This window comes from Malania oleifera, chromosome 6 (assembly GCF_029873635.1).
Source record: "Malania oleifera isolate guangnan ecotype guangnan chromosome 6, ASM2987363v1, whole genome shotgun sequence".
Taxonomy (NCBI): domain Eukaryota; kingdom Viridiplantae; phylum Streptophyta; class Magnoliopsida; order Santalales; family Ximeniaceae; genus Malania; species Malania oleifera.
The window spans coordinates 42801212-42828293 of record NC_080422.1 but is presented as its reverse complement, the minus strand read 5'-3'; the positions used below and the strand labels follow the sequence as shown (position 1 = coordinate 42828293).

The 27082-nt window shown below is 37.6% G+C and overlaps 1 protein-coding gene across 2 annotated transcripts in view; it reads right to left on the bottom strand.

Annotated features, from left to right (window-relative positions):
- LOC131158057 (mediator of RNA polymerase II transcription subunit 8) overlaps positions 1-27082 on the bottom strand; it is a 113284-nt gene that overhangs the window by 59362 nt on the left and 26840 nt on the right. For both annotated transcript variants that reach the window (XM_058112618.1, XM_058112619.1), the window contains exons 3-6: positions 14179-14303; positions 13918-14098; positions 9243-9350; positions 9075-9142 (exon numbers count right to left, since the gene is read on the bottom strand). In XM_058112618.1, coding sequence (XP_057968601.1) covers positions 9075-9142; positions 9243-9350; positions 13918-14098; positions 14179-14303 — 482 coding nt within the window. The remainder of the gene's footprint in view (positions 1-9074; positions 9143-9242; positions 9351-13917; positions 14099-14178; positions 14304-27082) is intronic.

Sequence of the window (27082 nt, the reverse complement as noted above, 5' to 3'; positions counted from 1 at the left end):
TTATTATATAAATAATGATAATTTATACATGAATGGTTAAATAAATGTTTACTGCAAGTTTATTTTTGCATATAATTTCAAAAGCACTTGTAGTAATCTTTTGTTTCAACAAAATAAATAAAATAAATTAAGATACAAATTTACTTCACTCCTAAATTTCTCATTTGAATTCTGACAAAATTTCATTGTATAGTTAAAATTCTAACCAGTTTCGCTAAAATTTCGAGATTTTGATAAATTTGGGATGATTTGTTGATATTTCTATGGACATTATGCAAGACGGAAATCAACTGCCATTTCGATTTCGAGGGTGATGGAAATCGGAAGTTTCAAGGGAAATTTTGACAATTTCATGGAAATTTGAGACCATGATTTTACCTGGAGCCTAGCACAACTATAGTAAGGCCATCTTCAAGAAAGCCTTGCATGCAGAACTACAAGTTCAAAGCTTCATCTTCATGAAAACCTTGCGTGAAGAACTAAAAGTTTGAGCTTCATCTTCGAAGGTTGTCTTCTTCGAAGTTTAGTTGTTCTCTAGTTCTTCTTTGAATCAAAAGTAATCTTCTTCAAAGTTTAGCTGTACTTCAAAGGCTTATTCAAAACTCTAGCAGGGTTTGAACTCCAAATCTTCTTCTTTGAATGCCTTTGCTCAGGTGCTCTTGAACCTCTTCTTCTTCTTGACCTTCATCGAAGTTTAGCTGTTATTTAGTTCTTCATATTATTCAAATTTTAGTCGTACATCAAAGGCTTATTCGAATCTCTAGCATGGATTGAACTACAAAACTTCTTCTTCGAATGCCTTTGCTTAGGTGCTCTTACTCTTCTTCTTCTTCTTCTTCTTTGAAATGCTTCTGTTCTCTTCTTCTTTGGTGACCGAGTCCAGAGCACTCTTCTCTCAGTTTGCTTGCTCTTTGCCAGACTTCAGATGCTGGCTTTTTTTTTTTTCTTTTTGCTGTTGTAAATATAGTACACACTTTCTGAAATTTACAATTATAGCTGCTACTTCCTTATTTTCTATTTATCTTTATTTCTAAGATTTACAATTTAAAAATTACAGCTGCTGCGTCCTAGCTCCAAGTGTGCTGCCTCTGCTGCCTACTATCCATTTTAAATGGATTCCAGAGGCTAGATCCAGCATGGAAGTACGCATATTTGGACGATTGAAAAAATGGAAATAATGTGGCTGGCAATTTTGTAGCAAAATAAACGAGGGAGGATAATTATATAGGAAAAACAACATATTGTTGGAGGATTACGAAATGTAAAAGAATGTCTTAAAGGCCCAGCTCACATTCATGAGGAGATTAGGGAGTATATGCTAAAGAAAGAAGCAGAGGAGGAGGAAAATGAGTTCTTTCCTGATTTTGATGAGATAGATCATTATGGTGAAGATGAAAAAATGAAGTTCAGGAAATTGACTCTCATGCTAAAGGATTGTTTAGTGGTTGAAGTCAAAGTTCCCACCAATCTAGTAGCAGGTCACCTCACCTTACCCCACCTCGAAGAAACTGAAACATGGATTTATATAGCAGTTCAAAGTAGAAAAGAAGGGAAGATGAAGCAAACATTCATTAAGGAGGCATGCACAGATTTTGCTAGGTGGATGTATGATGCTGGAAGACCATTAAATGTTGTACATTTGGATAGTTTCATGGTGGCACTTGAACCAGTTGGGCAATATGGTCCTGGAACAAAGTCGCTTAGCTATCATGAAGTGAGAGTTCCTTTCCTAAAGGAGGAAGTTAGTCTCGAATGAAAGAGTTGATGAAGGTCCATCAAAAGGAATGGGCAACATATGGATACTCGATTATGTCCAATGGTTGGAGGGATTAGGTTGCTAGTAAGGACATAGTTTACTTCTTAAGGACATAGTTTACTTCTTACTGAACTCTCCACTGGGATCTCTGCTCATCAAGTGTATTGATGCTTCTAATATTGTCAAGAATGCAGATCTAATGTACAGATTACTTGACGAGAAGGTGGAGGAAATTGGAGCATCAAATGTGGTTTTCAAGTAATGGCAGATAATGCCTCCAATTATGTTGCAATAGGTAAGAACTTATTCACAAAACTAAATTGTATAATGTATATATCGTTTACTTTAATATTTTATTTTAATGGTTTCACTCTTGATTTTTGAATAGGAAGATTGTTGGAAGCAAAGAGACCACATTTATGTTGGACACTTTGTTCAGCCCATTGCTTCTATTTGATATGGGAGGATATTGAAAAGATGCCTACAATTCATGCAACTTTGGAAAGGGCAATATTTTTTGAATGGTTGTATTTATAACCATGTTGGTGTGACGAACTTAATGAGGCAATTCATAGGAGGAAAAAAGTTAGTAAAGCCTACAGTTACAAGATTTGCAATAGCCTTCGTTACTCTTCGTTCAATACAACTTCAGAAGAACAACTTGAGGAAGATGTTTAATTCTAAAGATCAAAACATTAGTAAATGGGCGAAGGAGGAAGCTGGCGAAAGGCGAGCAAGTATTATTTTGGTTCCAACCTTTTGGAATGCTATTGTATATGCCCTTAAATGGACAGGCACACTTGTTCATGTACTTTATTTGGTTGATGGGGAAAAGAAACCTGCAATGGGATATATTTATGGACCTATGGATAGGGTGAAGGAAGCCATAGCTAATACTTTTAATGAGAGAAAATATAGATTCAAGAAGGCATTTGATATTATTGACATGAGATGGAATGCCAACTGCATCAACTTTTGCATTGAGCTACACACTTCTTGAACCCAAAATTTTATCATTCAAACCCCATCATTGTGCAAGATAAAGAAATCATGTCGGGTTTGTACAAATGCATTGCAAGGTTGGTGCCATCCACTGAATGGCAAGATAAAATTTCAAATGAGGTGGCAAATTACACTAGCACTAAAGGCCTCTTCGAGTTGATATGGCTGTGAAACAAAAGGAAGACAAAAGCACCAAGTAAAGTGGCTTACCTACTTTGGTTTCAATAACTTAATATTTGCATCCATTTTTACAATCTCTTTCTCCTTAAAATAATTTTAGATACTCAGCTAGAAGGGATTCATTTAAAATTCATTAATAACAGTTTAATAACAGCTGAATGGTAAATCTCATTTGGATCGTTAGATCCAAACTTGCATAAGTTTGCTGTGAAAATTCTTAGCCTCACATAAAGTTCTACTGGCTGTGAAAGAAATTGGAGCGTGTTCCAACAAGTCATTAGGGTATTGTGGATTAAAAAACAGATACTACTGGTTTTTAGAATCATATTGACTTCGTTATTTTTTACTTTTTGCAGCTACATAGCATGGCAGCATACAATCGAAAAACAATGAGCCAAAATTGGAAACGTCATTTTCAAAACCATATTTATTTTGAAACCAGTAGGGAAACAGCGAGGACATCAAAGGGTAAAGAGCCAAGTGGCACACTGAAAATGATAAAGCAGAAAAAATTGATTATGGAGGTGCAGAAGAAATAGGTTAAGTAACTTGTTCATTCAAATGTCTCAAAAATCTAGAAGAGATCATGGTTTAGTGTAGATCATTGAACCTATTTCTCACAACTTAGCATAAACACACATGCATCTTACTTTAGGAAAAAATTTAGGCTTGTCATTCTACAACAAGGCTTTATCCTACAAGATGAATTTGGGACAGCTAGTGTAGAACCTCAGCTCTATTTTGGCATTCTAAATGTTCTCAAATTGACCCCACTATCGCTCATATGGGCTAGCAAGGCCCCCAATCATCACCCATTACAGGTTACAAAAGGAAAGAGTTCACTTTGAGTGAGGGGTCTTTCATGAGCCTATATGAAGGAGAAACAATCAAGCCCAACAAAGCTTGAATAATTTGCTGTTTGTGAAATATAATTGAACTTTGGGGTGTTGATACAACAACTGTGATACCATTGTTCACATCCTTCTAAAGGACATTGATGATAGTAATGAGTGGTAGATCAATAGGACGGACAAAGATTCTGATGATGACAACTAATGTGTGTTTGAATATGATTCTCTAACATGGGGTTCTGCTGCCAGAGCTTCTAGAGTAAATGAGCCCTCGCATCACACTAGATCAAGAATAAGTGTGAATGTAACATCATTTCTAGAGGAAGAACTTCATCTGGCGCTGCCAGGGCACAATATTGGAACTTGTAGATGAGGATGAGATCCAAGAGGCCAGTGCAGAGGAGACTGAAGAGGAACAAGATGTTGGAGAAGAAAATTCTGAGGAAGAAGAAGATGAGTCTTCTTAGTAAACTTAGTTAATGATGACAGATGAGGACTATTACATTTTAGATTTTGAAATCTTTTATTGCCCTTTTTCTTTCGATATAAAACTATGTTGTTGATACTTTTTGGCCATAGGTTTGGCAATTACATTTCTCTGTAGTTTGAAGCTTGAACTCATGTGCTTATATTGAACTATGCTTGTTTCACTCAGAACTTGGTGTTTGGTAGTCATAATTCCTAATCATTTATGTTTTGGCATTGAATATTTAGGTATTTTAAATTCAAACATTATTATTAATGTGTTCATAGATCAATTACCCATCAAACAAGGCAATGTACACGCAATTTTAATAAACATGCACCTCACCTTCATGAGGCACACACCAAGGCTCCAAGTGCCCTTTGCGCCTCAGTGCGCTTTGGGCCTTCAACTACTAAGGCTGTGACGAATGGAGAAGGCAGAGTGTATTTCAGCAATTATCTTACAGCAACGTTCTTTGTCAATCTCCGTCGAAGGTCTCAGGGTTTCCAATGAGGGAACAACTGAACATGGTGGTCGGCATGGTGTGGTGAGATTTCAAGGGAGAAATCAAGGAAGATTTAGGTTAGATTTGAAGGGTAGGATTATAGACAAGCTAGGAGTCGTGTGGAGTTTAAATTTTAGGAGATTCGGGCCTTCACATATTGGGCCTAGTTGGAATGGGCATAAGTCCTGGGATGGAGCTCAAAAGCAAAGGGGGGTCTTAGAGCCCACATTGGAGGGTCATAAAACTTGGGTTGTAAAAGGCCATCTTGAGCCTGGGATTAATAATGCAGAATTGAACCTGGACATTCTTACTGGGTCAGGTAAGGAGGAAACTGATGGAGCAGTTGGTTTGGATAATTTTAAGGGTAATGGATTGGGACTTTTAACTAGGAATGGCTCATAAAAATCCCTTGAAGATGAATTGCAAAATTCTGAACTAGAACACTCAGACGCCACAGATAGAAATCAGCTATTGTTGCAGAGTTCAGAAAATCTGGTGAGAACACAAGAAGAATTGAAGATGGAAGTGAACAAGAAATCAACACATGATATGCAAGATTCGAAAACGATGGGGGAAGAGATAGTATGCAATAAGCAAGGATTTAACGGTTCTTGCGAAGGCTAGATTCAAGAATTGGGAGGACTTGTGGAATTAAGTCATGTTGGCTGTCAAAAGAATCTGTTACTTGATGATAATACAAGAGGTGGATGTGACGTCATCTTCTAGAGAGTTAAGTGATAAGGATCAGGGTTTTTATTGTATCAATGGCAGAAAATAGGGTGGATGATGCTGGTGAACTTTTAAATTCACATCGAAATTTGTTTGAGGAGTCTACAGATTACAAAATGACAATGGGAAATAGTGCTTTGCCACGGAAATAGGAAATGGAGGATGATGGACCTATGAGTTCCTCTAAAGAACCACAAGTTAGTATTCACCATTTAAAGAACAAAATCAAGTAGAATATGTAACTGATGATGGATCCTAGGCCTGTTTTCCTCACTTGGATTGTGGTCCTATTGCTGTTCCTGATAATAGTTCAGATAAAATTTTATGCCAAATTGAGGATTCTAATAAGAGGGATGGACCCTTAACTCGTTGAGGTGTGAGAGAGGCAACTGTGAGCTGCAAGAATCCTTGCGGGATGGGTGTTAAGGCAGTGAATCCTTTAGGGAAGGAGTTGAAGGTGGTGGTTTCTCCTAGTACCTATGAGAGAAAAGAAAAAAAGAAGGTGCAAAAGGAGTTAAATAAGTTAGCTACTTCTATCAGCTATGGGCGAGGTTAAGGGTATCAGTAAGGATGGTAAACTAGTTAAATTATGAAGATGGTTATTTTAATATGTAAGGTCTAGTGGGGTGTGAGAAAGAGAGAGCTTATTAAGGAAGTTTTGAGTAGAAGTACTCCTGATATTGCTTTTATTCAATATTATTGACTCCTTGAGGTTCGGAAAGGTTAAGAGGTGAAGAATTGGGGGGATTTATCAGATTCAGAAAGTGATGATAACAGCAATTTTGACTGAGCTGCGGGATTGTTTTTGGATGAGATTCAGGGACAATATGGGTACGTTTCTAACTCATGTGATAGTTTGGGGATTTATCTTGCGTTCACCCATCCCCAACAGAACGGAGGGTGTTTCTATTTTTGATAATGATGGGTTGGCGAATCAGTTTCAGCATAGGGATGGAATTTTGCCCACTCCAATGGAGGAAAGTTAAATGGAGGAGATAAAAGCTAAAATTCTTATGGATAAAATGGATTTAAAGCTGAGCAATATTGGTGGAAATGAAGTGTGTTTGGGTAGTGACAAAACTTGAAAGGTGAAGGGTCAAAGTGATTGAGTGAATTTGAAAAGTTCCATAAATTATGATGAAAGGGTCTTGGTTAGTTCTTTTTTTCTTTTGGGTTCTAGTGTTTTTTATTTTATTTTTTTTCTTCTTTTTTATTTGGTGGGCTCCCTTCCCCCACATGCTGTACTTTCTATTCTTTCTATATAATATACTTTCTTTTGTTATCAAAAGAAAAGAAAAAAAAAAAGATATTGCTTTTATTCAAGAAACTAAGCTTGAGCAGGTGGATGGGAGGATGATTAGGAGCATTCAGGAGGGGATGTTTAAGGAGTGGGATTTTCTTCCTTCCCAAGGGGCTTCGGGAGGTTTTGATTATTTGGCACTCATTCCATTTGCAAGGTTGATACTTTAGTGGGTTTCTTTACCTTGTCGGTTTTGTTAGATGTTAGATATTAAATATAGAAACTTTTCTCGAACTAAACTAAGCAGAGTCATTCTCTATCTTGACCAACTTCTCCCTCTTCTCTTTCCTCTTTCCCAATTTCATTTTCTTGTGAAACGATCAGATTTATGCCTATATCATGTGAGTAGGTTTCAAAGGAAGTCATCTCCCAAACTTGTTAAGATCAAGGATGATGCTTCTGAGTTCTAAGAAGAGATTTGGGGGGGGAAAAAAAGAGTTAATGTAGTGAGGTTTGGATCAGTTGGATTAAGATTTGGGCATTGGCTGCAAGATGATTGTGTAATTGCTGGTATTCAATGTTCATCGGGTGGAGAAGTTCAGCTGAAATAAAATTTTAGGACATTTTCCTATTAGGTGATGAATAAAAGAAAAGAGTTGAATGACCAAAGTAGAACTTCTTATATGCAGGGTTGAGTTTAAACAGGAGATGATTTCCCCCTAGAAGCATATAGTTTCTTAGATTCTATAGCTTTATATGAGTAATGTAGCAAGCAATCCAACTACCACAAAGTTTCTCAGATTTTCTTATTAGCTTTTGATGTTTCCCTCTAGAATTTAGTTCTAACATCACAGAAAACAAATTTAGTCCATGGAAAAGAACTTAAAACTTGAAATTGGAGACATAGGTAAAGAGGAATGGTATATACATGACCACACAACAACATGTTATAGAGTTTTACATCTTTTTGTTGTCTTCTTTTGGAATATGCACTAGTTGGATTGCTTGGTTTCTTTGGGTACATGCACTAGTTGAACTTTTCCTTCCATGATTATATAAATTGAAATGGTTATTTGATGGTACTTTGCTCATTTTTATGTATTCATGTAGCCATCCTAGAGGTACATGATTTTTAGAAGACATTAATATAGTTTCTGCTTATGTCAAAATATTTGCACAATAGACGCTGAATGATAACATAACACAATACACAGAAAATTAGAAAATTGATCTGCACTATGAAACACTTCTTTTTCTCATAAAAAGATTTATGTGCTGGAAAAATACGTAACACGTGGATTTCACTAGGCCTCCCTTGATCCTTGAATGAATACAAGGAGTAACATCATAAAAGAACATATACAACTCAAATATTTCATATGGATCACATCAAGGACTGTTGTAGAGCAAAATCCCATTAAAGGCATATTAATGATTTGCCATATTTGGTTGCTCAGGCATTCGGCTCCTAGAAGGAAAAAAGCTACAAGGCATTCTGAACCCAAAAATTCAGCTTGTACTGATAAGAATATACAGTTATGAAAAGAGAAATATGGATTTCAGCAACTGATGCAAAAAAAAAAAAAAAAAGGCTCTTAATAGTGTCTGCTCCTGAGGCAACGAATATGATTCATGGGTGTAATTGTATCACAATGACTGCTACAGCCAGGGACATCTGAGAGAAGTGAGTGTCGTTAATGACTTTCGAACGAATGATACAAGTGAAGGTGGAAATGATCATGTAGTCTAGTAAGCAGCAAAGGCAGTGATGAATGGTTCCACTTGAAAGGTCAAATAACATTAGCAACTGCAAAGGAGGCAGTGGTCATAACTTAATAAGAGATCAATAGGTGATTGATAACCAGTGTAGACAATGGGTTAGCATTGATGAATGGATGATGGCGAGTGCTTCAGTAATGGTGTTTAAGGAAGAGATGTTCAGGACATCAAAGATACAGGAAGGGAGGAGGATGATGACTCAAACAATATTGAATTACCCATCATTAATTAAGTTCTATAAAATAAAATACAGACAGGCACTTAAGTCCACTAAAAGATAGGGACAATATCAACCTACTTCAAGGTAAAGCAGGTCGGAAAGAGATGCATACTTACTTCAAACAGCAAGGAGAATCTCAGGGTCTGAAAGGTGATTATTTCAATTTATTTGCAAGAAGACCTCATAAAATATGGAAATGAAGCAAAAGCAATAAAAAACACAGCATAACCTTAATGATTTAAGCCTTAGAACAATTAAAACAAATACTTCATTTTGCAGACTCACAGAAGTAATACCGAATTTCCATGAAGAATTCAAAAATAGGGGGTATATGTCATGGTGTAACCTGTAACAACGCGCCCTGATTGTTAATGTGGTTTGATGACAGCGGTGGAGTGTTCTTTACATATACACCTGCAAGAGTTTTAAACAGCACATTAAAATTGAAAAAGATATGATATAAAACAGATATACAAGGATGCTCGTGCGTGAATAATAAGATGTTAACTACTACCAGATGCTTCAGAAAAACTTTGCATCCCATCACCCACATTGAGCACGTCTACAAGGTGCATTGGAAGTGCAGGAGTAATCTGTCTCTGGTCTCCAGGTATTCGTAATCCTGCACATGAATACCAGTTCCATGTAATTATTTAATCAGTAAGCTTGGCCAGACAAGATAATGGAGATCCGAAACATCAACATATATATGTTTTCATCAACAATGCATCTGTTCAAATATAGCCACAAAATTTAGTGATGGACAACCATCGATGGTGTAATGAGTAGTGCAAGGACTATAGATGGAGAAACTAGAGAATTTCCACTCACCGTAGGTGTACATCAAGGATTTGCTTTGAGCCCTTATCATTTTGCTTTAGTGATGGACCAACTGACTAAGAGTATTCAAAAGGAGGTTCCATGGTGTATATTGTTTACAGATGATATTGTATTAATTGATGAAACTAGGGATGGAGTAGAGGTTAAGTTAGAACTATGGATAGAAACTTTCGAATCTAGAGGCTTTAGGATAAGTAGAAATAAGACAGAATATATGAAATGTAATTTTGGTAATGATAAGAGGAATATTGGAGACAAAGCTAAACTTGATGATGAAGAAATAAATAGCACTTTTAGACTTTGATACCTTGGCTCTATTATGCAAGTTGAAGGAGAAATTGAAGATGATGTCATGCATAGAGTTAAAGCAAGTCGGGTAAAATAGAGAAGTACTTCAAGTGTGCTTTATGATCGTTGAAACCCTTAAAATTAAAAAGGAAGATTTATAGGACATCTATAAGACCAGCTATGTCATATGGATCAAAATGTTGGGCGACAAAGAAACAGAATATCCAAAAAGTAAAAGTTGCCAAGATGAGAATGCTTAGATGGATGAGTGGTATAACACTGAAAGATAAATTAAGGAATGACCATATTCGCGCTAAGTTGGGTGTACCTCCTATAGAAGATAAGATAAGGGAAGGACGACTTAGATGATATGGACACTTGCAACGTAGGCCACATAGTGCGCCAGTGAGAAAGAGTGAGTTAGTTACAAGGGGGGAAGTAGAAGGAGTAGGGGTAGACCTAAAATAATTTGGAAAAAGATAGTGATTAAGGATTTAATATCTCTGAATCTGTCAAAAGAAATGGTCTATGATCGCATAAATTGGAGAAAAAAGATTCATATAACCGACCCTACCTAGTGGGACTTAAGGCTTGGTTTTTTTGTTTTTTTTTTTTTTTTTTGTTGAAATTTTGGATGTGCAGCTATTTTAAATTTTGTATTTTAGTTGTATTGTTGGGTGTATAAATACTTTATTTGTATTGTCTTAGTTAGTTATCATATTTGAATTCAAAATTTCCACTGTTTTCCCTCTCTCTCATCCAGGATTCTCTCTTTTCTTCTCCATATCCTTCTTCCTTCGTTCTTCTTCTTCTTTCTTCTCCTTCTGCTCTTCTCTAACTCTCTGTTCTTCTTTTATTCCTGTTCCGCTTTCTCATTCTCTTTGTTGTGTCTTTAACTCCTCATCTTCTCCCCCATTCTTCTCTACTTCTTTCTACATTTCTATCTCTCAAATTGATCATTTTGGTATCGTAGCAAAATTTGTTTAAATCCCAGGCTTCCTTTTTACTGCTCTTCCATCACTTAACTGCCACCATTGAACACCATAAGGCAACAACAACAAAAACAACAAACCTTCAGTCCCAACCTAAGTGCGGTTGGCTATATGAATCCTTTTCTACCAATTCACGCAATCAAGGGCATTTTCCTCAACCAACTTGAAAGCTATTAAACCCTTCCACACTACCTCATTCCAAGTTATTTTAGGTCTACCCCTTCCTCTTCTAATACCATTTACAATGACTAGCTCACTACTCCTCACTGGTGCACTAATTGGCCTAAGTTTTAAATGCCCAAATCATCTAAGCCACCCCTCCCTTACCTTCTACAGGTGTTATGCCTAAGTTATTGTGAATATGATCATTCCTTAATTTATCATTTGATGTTATACCACTCATCCACCTCTTTTTTCATATGAAAAGAAGAATTTCATTAATAGAATAAGAATATACAGCTAGGAGAACAAAACATCTCCTTAACAAAGTCTGAAAAATCCAGATAAAAAACATAAAGAAAAAACCTAGAAACTAAAAAATAAGAGAGAACCAGCACAAACTAACACTCAAACACATAATGCCGATCGTGCTGAATATCAGAAAAGCTAACCCCCTTAAGATTCCATTGTCCCACACACCAATGAGAGGCCAAATAATGTATCTTTTCCCAAACCAGCAGCTGAGACGACTTCTTCCCTAAAAAAATGTGTGCATTACGCTCCATCCACAACCACCAAAAGACTGCCAAAAAAAAAGCACATTTTCAAAGTGCTGCCCTTCCCTTTTTCCTTCCAAAGCCAGCAGAAGACACTGCCAAAAAATCCTCCACTGTCTTGCAACTCACCCAAAATTTTCCTAAAATACCAAATAACTTATTCCAAAGTCTCCAAGCATAGTAACAATGAATGAACAAATGCGATGATGTTTCTGAATAATTAAAGCAAAGAAGACAGATGTCTGAAGATCTAGCCATCAAAGGTCTCCTAACCAGCAGCAAGTTATTGGTATTAATTCTATCAAGTGCAAGTTGTGTGTAGGTCAAAATTGGAGCCGGGGAGTGGGGTCTGAGTCTTGGAAATTTGGTGTCTAAAAACACAGCCATCCTGGCCAAATGACTATGGAAATTTCCCCAAAGGATTCTTCCCTATGGCATATAGTTGTTCAAAGCAAGTTTGGGCTGGATGAGAAGAGTGGATACTAATTTCAGAACTAGATGTTCTTTAGAAAGTCCAAAGGAAGCTCTCTCTCATATCTATCCCCTCTTATTTCCTCACACTAAGTCTGTGATGAGAGGGGTTGCAATCAAGGTCTTAAATTTCAATTTTGACTCAAATTTCGAAGCTCCAAAAGTACAGAAATTTCGATGGAAATTTTGATTTTGATGTCAATTTCGATTTCGATTTGAAAAAAATAACAGAAATTAGTAGTAAAGCATGAGATTCTTTGTGAAACTTTAGAAATGGTTAACAAACATAATAATATAAGTTTTAGGACTAATATATTACAAATTAAATACATCTATGTTTTGTATGAGGTGGAAAAGTTGTAAAATAGTATGTGTATCAAACATATTTGTAAGATAATGTACATTAAACTTATTTAGTTAATACAAATGAAATTCATAAATCATTTAAATATTATTTATTATACAAATAATGATAATTTAGACATGAATGGTTAAATAAAATGTTTACTGCAAGTTTATTTTTTCATATAATCTCAAAAGCACTTTAATTATCTTTTGTTTTGATCAAATAAATTAAGATAGAAATTTCACTTCACTCCTAAATTTCTCATTTGAATTCTAACGAAATTTCATCGTATAGTTAAAATTTCGACAAGTTTCGCTAAAATTTCGAGATTTTAATAAATTTCGGATGATTTGTTGATATTTTGACAGAAATTATGCAAGACGGAAATCAACTGCCATTTTGATTTTTAGGGAGATGGAAATCGGAAGTTCTGACAGAAATTTCGACAATATCATGGAAATTTAAGACCATGGTTGTAATATTCGTTTTTAGAAAGACCTTTGGTTGATAATGTTGTTTTGTCCACCTTTTTCCTCATCTGTTTCGTTTGAGCTCAAAGCAGAATAGTACTATTTCTTCTTTTGTTGTCGATTCGAGCGGTCCTTTGCCTTTGTGGGATTTTCACTCTCCGAGTCCCTTTAATGATGAGGAGGTCAAAGAGTTGTCCTCTTTGTCAGTTTTTCCGAATAAATGATGGGTTTCTTTGGAAGCGGACAGACGGTACCTAATCCTTGGATTTCAGGTATGTATTCTTGCAATTATTTTTGTGAATTTTTCACTCATTCTAATTCTTCTTTTCCTCCCTACAATTCTATTTAGAATGCGAATGTCCCGCAAAAAATTAAGGCTTTTATCTAATTGGTTGTGCTCAATAGAATTAATACCAATAACTTGTTGTAGAAGAAGACCGATGAAGGCTCTCTCTCTAAATGTTTGTTTGAGCTTTGTTTTAACTGTTCAGAATCTCCATCACATCCTTTTATGCAATGTGATTTAGCCTGGAGAATGTGGAAGAAGTTATTTGTTTTTATCACAGAGTGTTGGGTTTGTCCAAAGATGGTGGAGGATTTTTGGGCAGTTTCGTTGGTTTTGGTAGGAGAAAGAACAGGGCAGCGCTAAGGAAATGTGCTTTCTTTGCAGTGGTTTGGAGGCTGTGGCTGGAACATAATGCGCATGCTTTCTCACAGAAGTTGTCTTTTCTGCTGGTCTGGGAGATGATTCATTACATAGTAATATGGTATCTCTTTGGTTTGTTGGTTATGGGAACTTTAAGGGGGTGAGCTTTTCAGATATTCAGCATGATTGGCAATACTTGTTGGATTAAGTGTGCTGGATTTTTTGTCTGTTCTCCTTTTCTTTTTCGTCTCTTTTATTTGTATCTGGTTTGTCCAGATTCTGAAGAAGATGTCTTCTTCTTGTTGTATTTCTAAATCTATCAATGAACTTCTTTTACTATCAAAAAAATAGGGGCACACCTAACTAATGGCAAAAAGTCTTTCATAACATATAATGGAAATTTGACATTGAGATTGACACCTTCCCCAAAATTTACAGCAGCTCTGAGTAAATTCTCTTGCTCTTGAATCTTTGCAGCCTGGACCTTATCTATTGGAACAATAGTTGGCCCTTGACGATTGCCAAAGGAGTAGGCCTTGCGGGTTTCAGCCAAAATTTTTTCAGCACTTTCACAGGCTGCACCTATCATGTCAATTCTAGTCTGCAAGGTAGAAAATGGCACTTAAATATATATATATATATATATATATGAAAATTGGATGCTTCATAACTTTTTATCACCTTCAGCTTATCAATTTGAGATGATATTGGCAGATTTTGCATCCCATGGAGCAGCTGCTCTCTCTTGGAGTTGTCATCCATTTCGATCTCAGGCAACAGCTTGGTTGACAACATTACGGGCAGTACTGCATCCACATGAATGCATTAACATCTAAAATGAGCGTGAATACTAAATTATAACTGAAGAGGGGGGGCGAAGAAGGCTAAATTGCAATTAGGTCAAAAACTGATACTCTTTAAACTATTCAAGGCTTAGTTTACAATTTTCAGTGGCATTAGTTTCTCTAATGAAGCACAGACACAATGACACAAACACAATAAAATCCAAAACATAGGGCACATGGCATAAACCATCATAAAAAAATAAAAATCAACACACAATAATCCACTTAACCAAAATTATGCAGTGCAATATGATTTCAAATTTTCAATTATTAATAATATTATTATATCATCACAATATTTTTTTTCTGTTTTTATTTTTTCCATGATTTATATATTCTGCCATTATAATAATACATTATTATAAATATCACTATAATGTGCAATATCAGGGGAGCATTAATGTCCAACCAGCCAAAATAGCGGGAACAATTTAGTCCAAAAAATAAAATTCTCATGGAATGGGATTCCCGTGAAACTTACCCATGGGGAAGATGGGAATGCGATTCCCATACATCATATTCTGATCCCAAAACAAACGTGGGAATGTGATGCCTTGGGCATGACATGCCTGGGAATGTTGAAAATGTCATGAATCAAACGCCCTTGAGAAGCTTTTGATGAAATTTTGTGTCTTCTTTCATTTATAAGTCACATATTTTATGTCTCATTACATTGTAACATTTATTAACTTTAACAAAAAAACCTTTGGCAACTTCTTTTTAAAAAAATTAATAAAAAGGGCCAAGGCATGTTGTAGATGTGTCTGTGTCAGGCACATGTCAGACATGTTGACACTCCACCCAAGTGAAAATTGCAGCCATCATTTTTTTTTTTTTTTAATTATAACAAAAATCCCTTTAAAGACCACAAAATGTACATAAGACTAAGAATCAAACATCCTCCATAGATCAGCCTTCCAATCTCCTTGAAGATCAAACAATGATAACTCTCCAAAAATCCCAAAGGAGTGTGTCCAGCAAGACGAAAGAAATTAACACTATGCCAAAACAAAAAAGGAGAAGTCATCTAATCCTTCAAAATTCCTGCATTTCTCTTAATCCACCGTCCAAAACATGGAATGCACAGCACAAATCCATAAAGCCCTCTCTTTTCTACTTTTCCCAACACCTGAAATCTCAGCAACAAAAAATCATACACAATTTGCACAGGCACGGCTCTTCACCAAAATATGAAAAAAAAGCATTCCAAAGATGTCTTGCCATCCAGCAGAGAAGGAAAAGATGTGCATTAGCCTCATTGGACTGACAGAACAACACACATATACTCAGTCTCTTCATTGCGACCATGGAGTTGTCATCAGAGATCATTAAACAGAGTTCGGTTATCAGCTTCCTTCAATCCAAAACCCTTGGCTGCGATTCAGCGGGAACAAGATGGGGATGCACTCCAAAGTTAGGGTTGATCTTAAGGTCTTCAACATGGATAAATTGACCAATCCATGTATTGCCTTTCTGAACATGAAGGGAGATATGTTTCTTTTATCCTACTGAATAGCAAGAAATTCATGTGGATTTTGAGGTCGTTGGAAGTGCTATGCAATGGAAGCCAAGAACTTGAAGAGCTGGGTGGGGATCTGAATTTCAAGGGGGGGTATGTATGAGCTTGCACTTGAATGGGAGGGGCAGATACCTGTGTATGGTGAAGGCTTTTGGAGAATGCAAGAAAGATTCAAGAATTCCTTAAGGCTACCCGAGAGCAGGTTGGAGATGCTTCCTTACAGCAATGTTGGAACTTTCAATTGAGCAAGAAGTAGGTGTTGAAATTAAAAAAGCCCAAACTATGGCATGCAAAGTGCATAGCTTCTTACATATACTGGTCCGAGGTGAAAGAGGACAAGATGAAAGACTTCTGTAGACTTTTGTAATGGAAATCGTTCAGTGACGCTATAAGTTAAGCTCCAGTGGCTGGTAGGAAGCACATTGGTGGGGTAAAAGACTTAAGATTACAGCAGTAAGCTTACATTTTTGGGTGCAGATCCCTTGCATCCTGCTGGCAAGGAACTTAATATTTATAATCAATAATGGGTTAGTAGGACCTGACTATAATAGGCTGGTTAGAAATGAGTTTTCGGGGAATATAGTTTGTAAGTGGGCACCGAAGCTCAGGGATCAAGCCCATTAGAGGAGGAAGCAATAAGCCCTTCTGGAAATAAAATACTCGGCCTGGAAATGACATCTCAAAAAAAGTAGCAAATGGACTTTTCAACCAGGAAGGGTTGGGCTGTGCCCAGACGGGTTTTCTGTGCAGAACGTAGAGGAAGGTGAAGATCAGGAAACAGTTCTGTGGAAGTGGAAGGAAGAACAGAACTCCACTACAGAACTTCTTAGCAGTAGAGTGGAGGAAACTAAGTTTCTCATTAGTAACCCTTTCTTTCCTTTATGCTCTGATTTTAGGGAGAAAATAGTGGTATGGAAGAGAGAGTTTTAGAGGAAGATTCTTTCTCCACATCAGAAGATAATTTGAGTAGCCTGTGCGATTCTGAGAAAAGTGCTGGTTGACCAGTTGAGATACGATTTTTGACTTTGAAGGGGAGGATGGCTTGCTGCATTCTTATAAGGGGGATTCCAAAACTGAAGATTAGGAGGAAATGGGTCAGTGTAGTTCCCCTAAAGAATACACAGCAGTTGGAGAAAGATTGTCAACATTTGTGTTCTGAAACTGCACAAGTATGTAAAGATTATATTATCTCAAGTCTGACCAGAACAAAAGCTTGAATTGATGAGGGGTCTTTCTCCTCTGACACTGAGCATGTCAACAATCCAGTGGATATATTGGCCATTCCTTCTTAAGGGTATCTATAAAAAATGGTTTATTTTTCATTTCATTATAAAAGCCATCGAAGAATACCAAAAGTTGGAAAGAAATCAAAACTGGGATCCAATGGTCATTCCACGTTACTAACCAAACACAATACTTGCATTCCAAAAGCAATTCCATTCCTACCTTAATTCCATTCCTCCTTTAATTCCTTTCCTGGTTCAATTTCATTCTACAAACCAAATGGGCGGTTAGATGTTCTTCAAAGAGCCTATGAAGATCTACATCTCGAATTTAGCCCCTATTCATTCCCCATACTAAATTTGTGGCTAGATAGGTTCTCAAACTTGTCTTTGGAAAGATCTTTGCTTAGGGAATTTTGTTCTATCCACCTCTTTTCCTCGTCACTTTTGAGCTCAAGGTAGACTCATGTTATTTCTTATTTTACTATTGCTTCGGGTAGTCTTTTGAGGCTTTGACGATGTAGGATTTTCATTTTAGGAAATCTCTTAATGATAGGGAGTTAGAACAGTTGTCCTGTTAATTTTGGTTGAATAATCGTAATATTTCTTTGGGAAAGGATTCTTGTTCATGGTCCTCAGATCCTTCGGGGGTGTATTCATGTAAATCATTTTGTGAGTTCATGACCCACTCTAATTCCTTTCCTCTTTATTCTATTACTTAGGATTTTATTGTGGGTTCCAAAGGAATGTCAGATGGTAAGACAGCTAATTTAAATAATCAGATAGATCAAAAGGTTTACATTCAACAAAAGGAAGTGCAAAAGGGTTTGAATTGAGGAAACATCTTGAAGAAATCTGAGAATCTAGTAAAACCACAAAAAAAAAAAAAAAGACTTAATAGAGATTCAAAAGATAAGTATAGTAGAGGAGCCAACTGGTGAGTGGGCTAGCACTAACAAGGTTACTAAGAGATGGTGGGATTTTTCAGATGGCGAGAGTGCAGACAAGGACAGCAGTGATTTTGACTGTGACAGGGACAAACTTTTGGATCAAATTCAAAAACCAACATAGTTATTCTTCCATGCCGCCTCCTTTAGAAGGCTTTGATGGAATTGATATTTTTGAGGATGATGGTCCTACAGAAGAACATAAAAATAAGGATGGAATTTTGCCTATTCGAGTTCAAGAAATTTCTAGGAAGGACCTCGAAACTTAGAGTTTGTTGGATGACTCGAGCCTTATTTTGTTTGGTCAAGGAGGAAAGGAAGTTAGGCTTGATGGTGGCAAATCGGAGATGAAGGGGGGTCAGAGGGAATTAGCAAATTTAAAATGTTTAGTGAGCTATGATGGGAAGGGATTAAATAGGGGTTTTCCTGGTTGATTGAAGCAATTTTTTTCAACTCTCTGTTTCTGTTTTTGCTTTTTTTCCCCCCTTTCCTTTTTGAGGATCGAGTATCCACCCTATGATTGTACATTCTCTTTCCTGATATATCTTCTTCTATTATCAATATATACATTTATATATATATATATGGAAGGCCAAAGTCCCCCAAAAATTATGGCATTTATCTGCTTACTCGTGCTTAATAGAATCAATACAATACCTTGTTGCAGATTAGGAGGCCATTGAAGGCACTTTCTCCATATGTTTGTGTGTTTTGTTATAATAATTCGGAAACAGTATCTCACCTCTTTCTGCATTGTGATTTCATTTAGAGAGTGTGGAACAAGTTATTTGATGTTTTGGAAGAAAACTGGGTTTGTCCAGAATCAATGGAGCACTTTTTGATTATTTCATTGGCTCGGTTTTGGAAGGAGAAAGGATAGGGCTGTATAATGGAAATTTTTTATTTTTTATTTTTTATTTTTTATTTTTTTGAGGTTACGGTTGGAGCATAATGCACGTATCTTTTTCGGGAAGAAGTTGAATGGTATGTTGTTTTGGGACAAGATTCAATACATGGCATCATTGTGGTGTATTGGTAATGCATTTCAAAGGAGTGAACTTTTTGCACGTTCAGCGAGATTGGTGCAATCTGACGGCTTGATTAGGGAGATGTGATATTTGTTTGCTTCTTTTTCTTTCTTTTGCAGTTCTTGAATTTTCAATGATATCTTATTCTGATTTTCTGCAAATTATTGATCTATCAAGGAATTTTCTTCTTTTGCTAAAAAAAAAAAAAAAAAATACATTCATTGCCTTGCTCATCGTCTCCAATTAGCATTACTTGGGGCATCATAAGAGGTTACCAACATTCATCAATTTTTCTCTAAGTTGTCTATTGTTGTCAATATCATTGATTCCTCCTGCAGATGACATGACAAATTGAAAGCTACTCCAGTTTTAGAAATTGAAAAAATTATTAATGGTGAAGAGCTTGATACTAGTAAGGGATTGAATCAAGTTGGGACTGTTAAACATCCCAGCGATATCCATTGGAGTTGTCACTTGAGCTTTTGATCACATCTTGATAAATATGTTTGCAGCCACATGTTTTGATAAATATAATTACAGAAGGGTTAAATAGGTTGTGATACAATCACTTCTTGAGTTTGTTTTTATCTTTCATTTGTTGAGATAGATCATGGAGATCTTTATCAAGCATTGCAATGCAAATCTCAGAATATAGTGAATGGGATGCATTTAGTAGCAACAAAGAAAAGTCTCACTCAAAACTGTAAAGAATATGGGTGGGACCCACTGTTTGAAAAGGTTTTCATTTTGTAAAAAACATGAGATAAACATTCCTAACATAACTTGTTCATATATAGCGGGTCGAGGTTGACCTCGTCATAAAACATGAGTTTAGTTCTTTGTTTAGTTTGCATTCTTTGTAACTAGTTTTTATTGATGTAACGGGAGGATTTCTTAATGTCCTGCCTCTTAGAGTGGGCCATCATCTTCAAGTTGATGTGTTTCTTACAACCATTGACTCTCAATTGCAGGAATTGAACACAAGATTTAAAGAGGATGTGTGGGACTGTTCATTCTTAGCTCAAGATTGGATCCGAGAATGGTTACAACTCCTTTAATGTTCATAACATTTGCAAGCTTGGAAATAAATTTTATCCCGAGGATTTAATTGAGCAAGAGAAGTTGCATCGCAGATTTTTTTTTTTTTTTTTATTAACAAAGAACTGTATTAAAAGAGAGAAGAATGTACATCACAAAATTAGAAAGAGAAAGGAAAAGCAAAAGAAATAAGGCAGGACATTAAGAAATCCTCCCTTTACATCAATAAAAACTAGTTACAAAGAATGCAAACTAAACAAAGAACTAAACTCAATGTAACAGGGCCAACCAATCCCATTGCAAGTCTTCTAGAAAAACATAAACAAAAAAAAAAAAAAAAAACCATTTGCTGACACCATCAACAACGCAAGATATACCACTCTACTCCAAAGCAAATTGTTAGTAGTAGCCACATTTTTGAATATTCTAGTGCTCCTTTCCAGCCAAACACACCAAATAATAGTCGTAACAATCATGAGCCTAGCTTGTTCAGGGCATTATGCTTACCTGTGACCGCTTGTCTCGTGCATTTGGGATGGGTTTCCATCATGTAAATACTAGTGTAGGTTTATTTTCTACAGGTAGTTTCTCTGTATGCCAAATAAGGCAATATGACTTCTCGGTCACTTTGATGTTTCCTAGTGCCAGGATGAGATTTGCATATAAAGCTCTTTAGGGGAGGGTGAGTGTTCATCAATCTTGTAAAACTCACTAACTATTGTCAACGTGTTTAGCCTACTTGCCTCCCTCGCTAAACACACAATGTTAAACGGAGGTGTTAATGAATTACATTGCTTCAATGTTTGTTGCTTGCTTGCCACTGCTTTCATAATTGCTAACTGCTCCCACTGATATTTAGTTGAATGATAATGAAAATGTTTAGTGCATGAATTGGGGTAAACGATAGGCTAGCTAGTTAAGCAAGAGTGTTTTAGCTAGCGCCGCACGGTCCTTTCGCAAAGGTGTGAAAATAGTCGCCCGTGACACCTGGTATCAAAGCTCAGTTAGTTGTTACATGAATTCAGTTACATTCGTTGTGGGATTGAGAAAGCTTTGGTAAATGACCATGGCACCAACCAATGCTGAGAGAATTAGCGTGCTAGAAGCACAGGTTGAGACAATAGCCAACAATGTAGCCGCAGAGGTGGCCCAACTGAGGGGACTTGTTGATGACATGATGGAATCACAAACGCATCAAGTAAGTTTGATAGGTGAAATGTCAGAGGACTTTCACCGTACTGTGAAAACTTTGCAATCTCGGATAGCTAATCTGGATGCATAGATGAATATGATGGTTCTTGCAATGGGAAACTCTAATGCTCCAGGGTTTAGCAAAACCCAGGTACTAGAATCCAGGATGTATGGGGGTGCCTATGATGCCAAGGAGTTGGAGAACTTCTTGTTTGATATGAAGCAAAATTTTGGTGCCGTGAGGACGGCCTTATAACAGGAAAAAGTGGATACTGCGACCATGTACTTGGTTCATGACGCAAAACTGTGATGTCGTACGAAGTACAATGAAATTGAAAATGGACGTTGTGTAGTGGATAGTTGGGCAGACTTGAAGAGAGAGCTCAAGGCCAAATTCTTTCCTAAGAATGTTTAGAATAATGTTAGGAAAAAGCTGAGAAACCTCAAGCATACTGGGTCAATCAGGGAATACGTGAAACAATTTTATGCTTTGATGTTGGATATCCGGAACATGTTGGAAAAGGATAAGCTGTTCTATTTTCTTAAGGGGTTGAAACCGTGGGCAAGAAGAGAACCTTATAGGTAAAGAGTTCAAGAGTTGTCTACCGCACAAGCTGCCGCAAAGCGCTTGACTGACTACGTTGGTGATACTACCGCTTCGTCCAAAGAGTTTGGCGTAAGGGGAAACAGCGGAAAGTCTCTCAAGAAAGGCAAACCCAAAAGTGGGGGAGCTGACTATAAGGCCTCAACTTCGAAAAAAGCTTCATCGTCTCGAGGGTTCAACACACCCAATGGAAAAAGTAAAATTTCGTGCTACTTGTGTGGAGGCCCTCACAGAGTTATTGAGCGCCCACACAAGGGATTACTCAATGCCTTACAAGCTTCCACTTCAAGACAAGTGGTGGAAAGATGGGGAAGAGAAGGATACCCCGCGGGTGGGTGCAATGCGTCTGGTAAGCGCATTAGAAAAGCAGGCGAAAGCTCCAAAAGTTACACAAGCAAAAGGATTGATGTTTATAGACTTGAGGATTAATGGGAAGAGTACCCGCGCTATGGGGGATACCGGGGCTACTCATATTTTTGTTTTGCAACTGGAAGCATGAAGGCTCAACTTATCCTTGAAGAAGGATACAGGACGCATGAAAGCAGTAAATTCTATAGCCAAGCCTACTCTGGGAGTAGCCAAGCAAGCGATTGTGAAGCTTGAACAGTGGGAAGGTTATGCGAATTTCACAACGATGCCATTGGATGACTTTCAAGTCATTTTGGAAATGGAATTCTTGAGGGGGACAAAGGCAATGTTGATACCTTCTGCTAGTTCCCCATCTAATGGGAGAACACTCGTGCATGGTGCAAGTCATTGCAACGAAGGGAGACAATGGGAAGTTCCTTTCAACCATCCAACTCAAGAGGGAATTGAGAAAGGGTGAGCAAACACATCTAGCCACAGTGGTGGTAGATGCAGAAGTAGGCCAAGAGTTGGTACCTACGACCATCCAAGCGATATTGGATGAGTACAAGGAAGTGATTCCAGATAAGCTGCCTCACAACTTGCCTCCACGACGAGGTGTGGAGTATGAGATCGAGTTGTTGCCAGGAGTGAAACCAATTGCTAAAGGGTCATATTGGATGGCGCCTCCAGAGTTAGCAGAGTTGGAGAAACAACTTCATGAGTTATTGGAAGCGGGATATGTTCACCCTTCCAAAGCACTGTTCAAAGCATCGATATTGTTTCATAGGAAACATGAAGAGCATCTACAAAAGGTGTTCAACTAGCTAAGGGGGAATAATCTGTATGTGAAGAAAGAGAAGTGCTCTTTCACTCAAAGGAGCATCAAATTCCTTAGTCATGTGATTAAGCAAGATCATATATGGAGGGATAAGGAGAAGGTAAGGGCGATTCAAGAATGGAAGATCCCCACGACAGTGAAGGAGTTGAATTCCTTTCTTGGCCTTGCCACTATTACAAAAAATTCGTGAAGGGGTATTCGCGGAGAACAACTCCTATGAAAGAACTACTGGAGCAGAGGTATTATTGGCTGCACATGCATGATGATGTGGTTAATTTGATTATACCCAAACTTGTCTCACTTGCCAACAAGACAAGGTGAAGAAGAGGAAGATTGCAGGGCTGCTGGAATCCCCTACCAGTACCATCCAAGTCGTGGGAAAGTGTCTCACTGGACTTCATCACCAACTTGCCCAGAATGGGAGATGCAGGGTCTATACTGTGGTTATAGACAAGTTTTCGAAGTATGGTACGTTCATAGCCACACCAAAGTATTGTTTGGCAGAGGAGACGACACAATTGTTCTTTAGGAATATTGTGAAGTATTGGGGTGTTTCCCCAAGACATTGTTAGTGGCCGAGACTCAAGATTCGTCGGCAATTTCTAGATAGAACTTTTCAAAATCCTCGGTTCACAACTTGAAATCTCTTCGAGTTATCACCCACAAACAGATGGACAGATGGAGAGATTCAATGGGCTACTAAAAGAGTACTTGCGCCATTTTTTCAACGACAATCGGAAGAATTGGGTGCAACTACTTGATGTGGCTTAACTCTGTTTCAATGCTTACCTCACACAATGGATGGTCCGTATAGAGGAAAGAGTCCCAGGGCGTGCATCTTCACCGGAGAAGGGAGACCGAATGCAAAGATTGCCCGAGCCTATCTAGAGAAAGCTTCTAAGCAGATAAAGAAATGAGCAGATCAGGGATAAGTCCGCAGCACTTCAATGTAGGTGACTTGGTGCTTGTTAAGCTCAATCCTGGTCACTACGAGGATGAGATAGGAGACTACTTTGCAAATATGAAGGACCAGTACCCATCTTGGCCAAAGTCGGGAAGGCCTCTTACAGAATCGACTCTCCGACTTGGATGAAAGTGCATCATGTGTTTCACATCAGCTGCCTCAAGCCGTTCAACGCCGACACCGATGATCAGAGCAGAAGTCTGTCAAACAGAGCACAGTTGAAGACGGTGCAACTTGACAGACGTGAAGTTGAAGATATCCCTGCAGACAGAGAGTTCATATCCTCAAGGAAGAAGTGGCGGGAGTTCTTAGTGAAGTGGAAAGGCCTTGGTGATGAAGAAAACAGTTGGATTTCTATAGAAGATATGCAACCGCTCGTGGACAAAGTTGAAGGGTACCTAGCGTCAAAGTCTATGAGGACATCGACCGCATAAGTGTGGGAGCATCACGAGCCTAGCTTGTTTAGGGCATTGGGTTTCTATCATGTAAATACTAGTGTAGGTTTATTTTCTACAAGTAGTTTCTCTGTATGCCAAATAAGGCAGTATGACTCCTCGGTCACTTTGATGTTTCCTAGTGCCAAAATGAGATTTGTATATAAAGCTCTTTACGGGAGGGTGAGTGTTCATCAATCTTGTAAAACTCACAAGCTATTGTCAACGTGTTTAACCTACATGCCTCCCTCGCTAAACACACAAAGTTAACAGAGGTGTTAATGAATTACGTTGCTTCAATGTTTGCTGCTTGCTTACCAGTGCTTTCATAATTGCTTACTGCTTCCGCTAATATTTAGTTGAATGATAATGAAAGTGTTTCATGGATTAATTGTGGTAAACGATAGGTTGGCTAGTTAAGCAAGAGTGCTTTAGCTAGCACCGCACGGTCCTTTCACAAAAGTAAGAAAATAGTTGGCCCGTGACATAGTGCAACGCCATAAAGCTTTCTTGTACTTTGCTTTGCCAAAACCCCTAAAAGTTAATGTTTTAAAATGCCTTCAAAGTGTATGGACAGAACCAATTTTCACCAAATATACTGAATAACTTATTCCAAATAGCCAAACTGAAAGGGCAAGGAAGAAATAGAATTGTACAAGTCTATTCACTCCTCATGCAAAGGACATAAATGTCGGGGGACAAGGCCTTACAAGGTCTTCTCTTTTGAAGCAAATCATTGGTATCAATTTTTTCAAGTATCACAGTCCAAATGAAAGCATTTATTTTAAGGAAGCTTTAGCTTTACAAATCAAAGAATACAAAGAAAAAGAATCCGCAATAGAATCACAAGTCAAGTAGGTGAAGAAAGATTCACAAGAGAACTCCCTAGAAGGATCTAAACTCTAAACCATATTATCACCACCCGAATAAAGATGAAAAGAATTGAGCAACATGGTCAAAAGAACCATCTCATTAATCTCTCTCATTTAGATTTCTTCCAAAATGGAAGTTCAAGAATGCCCATCTTCTTACAAAAGAAGCAGAAATTTGGGTGGCATGAAGATTTGATAAACGAAGAAGACAAGGAAAGTACTAGCCAAAGGCATCTCCCCCACCCAATGATACTCCCAAAAGCAAAGATACTCCCCATTACCCAATGTATAATGCACTTTAGGAAGGTAATAATCATAAATTTGAGATACAAACTTCCAAGGACTCAAGTAATGTTAATTCCCACTTTAGCATCCCACCTATTTTGTAGCATTTAAAATTTATTGCGAATTACCTTATGCCAAAGAGAATTAGGTTCTAAAGGAAAGCCCCACAACCATTTCCCCACCAAGAGATGTTTTTGGACACCAAGTAACAAAGAGCCAAGCCTCCCTCCCTCTTAGGCCTATAAGCAATCTTCCAACCTACAAGATAATCTCTACTACCCTCTCCCCCACTAGACCATAAGAAAATCGCTATTAATTTCTCAAGCCTCCCCACTAATCTACTAGGGATTCTAAAAAAAGAAAGGTAATACAAAGGGATAGAAGATAGGCAAGCATGGATTAGGGTAATACGACCCCCTGAAGTGAGAATGCTCCTTTCCACCCATCCAATCTCGAAGCCACTCTCTCAAAAACACGGTCCCAGAAAGAGTCTACATTGGGATTACCACCAAAGGGGACACCTAAATAAATATTAGGCCAAGTAAAAATGACACAGCCAGGTAGCCTAGCAAAAGAATCCACATTAATACCCAGACCCATCAAACCACTCTTAGAGAAATTAATTTTCAACCCGAACACTTTCTCAAACAACTGTAAGATAGTCAACAAATTTGAGAAGCAACTTGTGTTATCTGATAGGAAGAAAACAGTGCCATTTGTGAACTAAAAATGAGAAATGATGCAATTCTCAAAACATACCTTAATCCCCTCCACCAACCCTCTATCTACCCCTTTCTTAATCATCCTACTCAAGATGTCTACCACGATAGTAAAAAGAAAGGGAGAAATAGGATCTCCTTGCCTTAGACCCCTAGATGCATGAAACTAAGACATAGCCTCATTGGTTACTAATACCAAAAAAAAAAGAAAGACACCCTTTAATCCATTTCCTCCACCTCAAGCCAAAACCTTTTCTAGCCATAATATTGTCCAAAAATCTCTAGCTCACCCTATCATAAACTTTCTCAAAATCCAATTTCAACACAAGACCCCTCTTATTCCTACAAATAGCATCTTCAACCACCTCATTAGCTATCAAGGCAACATCTAGGATCTATCAGTTACCAATAAAAGCACTTTGGCTAAGAGAGATAGTGTCCTCCAGAACAGTAGCCAACCTTTTAGATAACACCTTAGACAAAATCTTATAGACACTAGTTACCAAGCTAATGCGTTTAAAGTACTTGACTTTAACTGCACCGTATTTTTTGGGGACCAACGTAATAAAAGTGGAATTCAAACTCCTCCCCACCACTCCATTATGAAAGAATTTAAGAAAAACTAATGAGGTTTCCCTTCAAGGTCTCCCAACTATCTTGGAAAAAAGTCATGGTAAAACCATCTAGCCTAGGGGCCTTTTCTCTATGCATCTCAAAAATTGAGCTTTTA